This window comes from Rhinopithecus roxellana, chromosome 15 (genome assembly GCF_007565055.1).
Source record: "Rhinopithecus roxellana isolate Shanxi Qingling chromosome 15, ASM756505v1, whole genome shotgun sequence".
NCBI classification, from domain to species: domain Eukaryota; kingdom Metazoa; phylum Chordata; class Mammalia; order Primates; family Cercopithecidae; genus Rhinopithecus; species Rhinopithecus roxellana.
Window position 1 is genome coordinate 53921873 of NC_044563.1, and position 4464 is coordinate 53926336.

The 4464-nt window shown below is 49.9% G+C and overlaps 1 protein-coding gene across 2 annotated transcripts in view; it reads left to right on the forward strand.

Annotated features, from left to right (window-relative positions):
• GAB2 (GRB2 associated binding protein 2) overlaps nt 1-4464 on the forward strand; it is a 206442-nt gene that overhangs the window by 197867 nt on the left and 4111 nt on the right. Inside the window, exons 6-9 of one of the 2 annotated variants that reach the window (XM_030917233.1) lie at nt 23-287; nt 1478-1568; nt 1896-1998; nt 3446-3586. In XM_030917233.1, the coding sequence (XP_030773093.1) occupies nt 23-287; nt 1478-1568; nt 1896-1998; nt 3446-3586 (600 nt within the window). The remainder of the gene's footprint in view (nt 1-22; nt 288-1477; nt 1569-1895; nt 1999-3445; nt 3587-4464) is intronic. The other variant, XM_030917234.1, reaches the window with a different exon arrangement.

The following is a 4464-nucleotide window of genomic DNA, read 5'->3' on the forward strand; positions in this document are numbered from 1 at the left end:
CTTTCACTGTTCTTCTCCCTAGCCAGGGAAAATGATTGTGGGCCGATCAGACAGCACCAATTCTGAAGACAACTATGTGCCCATGAACCCAGGTTCTTCCACCCTGTTGGCCATGGAACGAGCAGGTGATAATTCCCAGAGCGTCTACATCCCAATGAGCCCAGGGGCCCATCACTTTGACTCACTTGGCTACCCATCAACAACCCTTCCTATGCACCGCGGCCCCAGCAGAGGAAGTGAGATCCAACCACCCCCTGTCAACCGCAACCTCAAACCTGATCGGAAAGGTAAGTCCATTCTTTCCTGTCCCATCTCTGGACAATAGCTAGGGACTCTTTCCATTTGCTTAGGGGTCATGTGGATCCTGGACTTGGGATGTGTGACTTTGGGCAAATCATGTAAATTCTGAGTCTCAGTTTTCTTATCTGTGAAATGAAGATGGTAATTCCTACCTCCCAGGTTTGCTGTGAAGGAGAGCATCTAGGATACTACTTTGGTACACAGCAGGCATTCAGTGAAGTCAGGTTTGTGCCCCCTGCATGTAGACCAGGCAAGTTCCCGGTCTGCTGTGATCTCACTCTCCTGGTCTTGGATTAGCGGCAAGGATTCAAAGGGAGGAGTAGGATAGCTGGGCAGAGATAGCCCCCTGTGGGTCTGGCCAACAGGGAATTCAAATCTTAGCATGTGAAACTGAAGCCCTCAGGCCCTTGTGGCATCTACCTTCCTCTACTGTGGCTTGCACAGACCTGGCCAGGAGCAGCAGGGAGTAGTCACAGTGACCATCTCCACTTCAAATATGGTCTCTTGGCTGGGTGCCATGGCTCATGCCTGTAACCCCAACACTTTGGGAGGCTGAGGCGAGTGGATCACCTGAGGTCAGGAGTTTGAGACCAGCCTGGCCAAAACAGTGAAACCCCATCTTTACTAAAAATACAAAAATTAGCCAAGCATGATGGCAGGCTCCTGTAGTCCCAGCTACTAGGGAGGCTGAGGCAGGAGGATCACTTGAACCCAGGAGGCAGAGGTTGCAGTGAGCTGAGATTGCACTGCTGCACTGCAGCCTGAGCAACAGAGCGAGACTCTGTCTCAAAAAAACATATATGTAAATATATATGTATATATAAATATACATATCTGTATTAATATGTAAATTTTTTTATATAGTCTCTTATTTTTAAATGAAGTCATAAATTGAAGGAGAAGAATCTGTTTTCAAACCTTGTGTCCTCATTTTTGATTCTGAAAATATAATTACTGTAGATACAGCAGAAAGAATTTTTAATTTGGAGTCTGAAGACATGACTTCAAGGCCCATCAATATGGGCAAAGATTATATAACCTCGCTGAGCATCAGTTTCCCTGTGTGAAACTGGAATGACTTTGCAGGCCTTTATAAATATGCTCATGTGTTATATATAAGGTGTGTATGTGTAGCATTATTACTGGCTGATTACCGGACTTTCTTTTCCTGCTCCAGCAAAGCCAACACCACTTGACCTGAGAAACAACACCGTCATCGATGAACTCCCCTTCAAGTCACCTATCACCAAGTCTTGGTCTAGGGCCAGGTGAGTGCCTATGTGTTGGGGTGGGCGCTTGGAGTCAGCCCATTAGAGAAGATGAGTGAAATGGTAGCTGGCCTGTGGGCCAGGACAGCTGGATTCTGATGCTAATGCTATCATTAGCTGATCATGTCTCTTGATCTCTTGTGGCTTGGTTTCCTCAGCTATAAAAGGGAATAATTATACCTGCCGTATATCAGATCTTAATCTGATGGAGTGTGCAGCTCTAATGGCTGAGGTCTGGGTGTGTGAGGGTTAGGGCCCAGCTGTAGGCTAGAAACATGGCAGCAGCCATGCTGCTTCCCCAGTGTTGATTCTTCCTTCCCACAACAGCCACACCTTCAACTCCAGCTCCTCCCAGTACTGCCGCCCCATCTCCACCCAGAGCATCACCAGCACAGACTCAGGAGACAGCGAAGAGAACTATGTCCCTATGGTGAGTCCTTTGGGCTTCGCTGGAATGACTCCTATCAAAGTCTCCTGGGACCCACTGCTCAGTTCCCCACTTCCCAGCTTAGCTAATTCACCTCAGCCCAGGGACTCCTTGTATTATTCATGATTTAGTCTCCTGCCACAAACCCTTCTTGAGCACCTATTTATCAAGCAGTAGGAGTTGTCATCAGATGTAAGGAAGACATGAGACCTGTCCCAACGAAGTCATGGTCTTCAAGAGCAGGGGCCTGCCTCTCTCATGACAGTGACACAGGTGGCATGATCTGTGTGCCCTTGGATAGTCAGTGCTGGAGGGATTTCCTCAGCGGTGAGAGGCATACATGCACATAACTCACTTTGGTGAGGCAGTAATAGAACTATCAGCACAGGCAGAGGAGGATATTTCTTCCCTGAGATTTCCATTAAGGGCATAACTGCCCAGCACCTGGTAGTCACTGCATAGACAGTGAAAGAATGAATTACCAACCAATAAAGCAGCCAACAAACAGAACACAGGACTATCACCTTCTCATTAGAATAAGACTTCAGGAAAGTCCTAGAGGAGGTGTTGCTTTGCTACAGCAGGAGCCTGGATGGATAGGATCCTAGAGTGTGTCATCTGAAGAAATGTGGGCTTTGTGCAGCCTGGAGATGAAGCCACCCTGTTCAGATCTTGGAGGAGCTAGGCGGGGGAGCAAGCTGCTTTGGGGGCTCCCTTCTTCTTCTTTTTTTTTTTTTTTTTTTTTTTTTTTTGAGACGGAGTCTCGCTCTGTCACCCAGGCTGGAGTGCAGTGGCCGGATCTCAGCTCACTGCAAGCTCCGCCTCCCGGGTTTACGCCATTCTCCTGCCTCAGCCTCCCGAGTAGCTGGGACTACAGGCACCCGCCACCTCGCCCAGCTAGCTTTTTGTATTTTTTAGTAGAGACGGGGTTTCACCGTGTTCGCCAGGATGGTCTCGATCTCCTGACCTCGTGATCCGCCCGTCTCGGCCTCCCAAAGTGCTGGGATTACAGGCTTGAGCCACCGCGCCCGGTCTGGGCTCCCTTCTTAAGCACAAGCAAAGGCTGGGTGTCTCAGGAGAACCACTGTTGATGAGACTTGGCCTGATATGCTATAAAGGAGACAGTGTGGTACAGGGGTTAGCACAGGTTTGGAAGTCAGAAAATAGACCTGATTCCCATCACTCAACAGCTGTGCAACTACAGGCAAAGTCACTTCTCTGAAAGTAAAGTGAACCACAGTTTCATATTTGTTTTAAACAATATCAACAGTAATCATACCTACATTACAGGATTGTCATGAGGACTAAAATGAGAACATGAAAAGTCCTTAGCATGATGCATGAGTCAAAGTAGGGCTCAGGGAACCAGTGTTCTTACTCCCAGAGGTATTTTTCTGGGTGGTGGGTTAGTCTGTTTTCTACACTCATGGTTTTCTCCTCCTCGTGACAGCAAAACCCAGTGTCTGCATCTCCCGTTCCCAGTGGCACCAACAGTCCTGCCCCTAAGAAGAGCACCGGCAGCGTTGATTATCTGGCCCTGGACTTCCAGCCGAGCTCCCCAAGCCCCCACCGCAAGGTGCCTGGAGTAGAGGTGGGGGGACAGTAAGAGCTCTCAGGGCCCCAGAGGCAGAGATCATGGAGGTCAGGGTGCCTTCAACACTGAACAGCAGCACTCAGCCTCCCTCCTGCTCCAGTACCCAGCTTTTATGATGCATCTTTAGTCATAGAGCTTTCACCTAGGTCTAAAGACTCCTATTCCTGCTCTCAGAGCACAGTACCCTCAAAGAACCTCATCAGTCAGCCCACCCCCCGTGTTGTAGAGATGGGCAAATGAGTGCATAGAGATCTGATTGTGCTAAACAAAGTGAATCAGCAACAGATCCAGGAATGAGGATACTGCCTCCTGGTCCTGGGTTCTTAGGTGTGTCCCAGAGCCCTGCCGTCAACACATCAGCCTTCACAAGGGACTTCCAGGCCTGCGAAAGCCTCCCCAGGAGTGCCCTTAGCTAAGCAGTCTAGACAGCAGGGTGCAGAACTGTGCCTCAGCATGGTTCCCTTTCACAGGGTGGCAGTGAGCGCAGCACGTAAAGTCCTGTGGCTGGTGCTTGTTTACACCCAGCAAATTCCTTCCCCTGGATGAGCGACCTGACAGAGATGGGTGGAGGCAGAGATGAAGGCCTGGACCCATCCACCAGGGCCAAGGAAGGGCCTGGCTCGTCCCAGGAGCCGGGAAGTAAGAAGCGCTGGCAGGGACTGCCGCATCCTGCAGGAGGGATAATGAGTTTGGAGTCTGAGCTTTAAAGCCCACATTCAGAAAGAGAAGACAGGCTCCTGAGGCTGGTCAGTGGCAGGCAGAGGCCATGCTCTTCTCCCCTTCAGACAGTTCAGGAAGATCCCGCGCCCATCTTCTTCCTCCCCACCTAACTGGTAACTCACAGCTACTCCCTCTTTCCCACTCTGTCCCCTCAG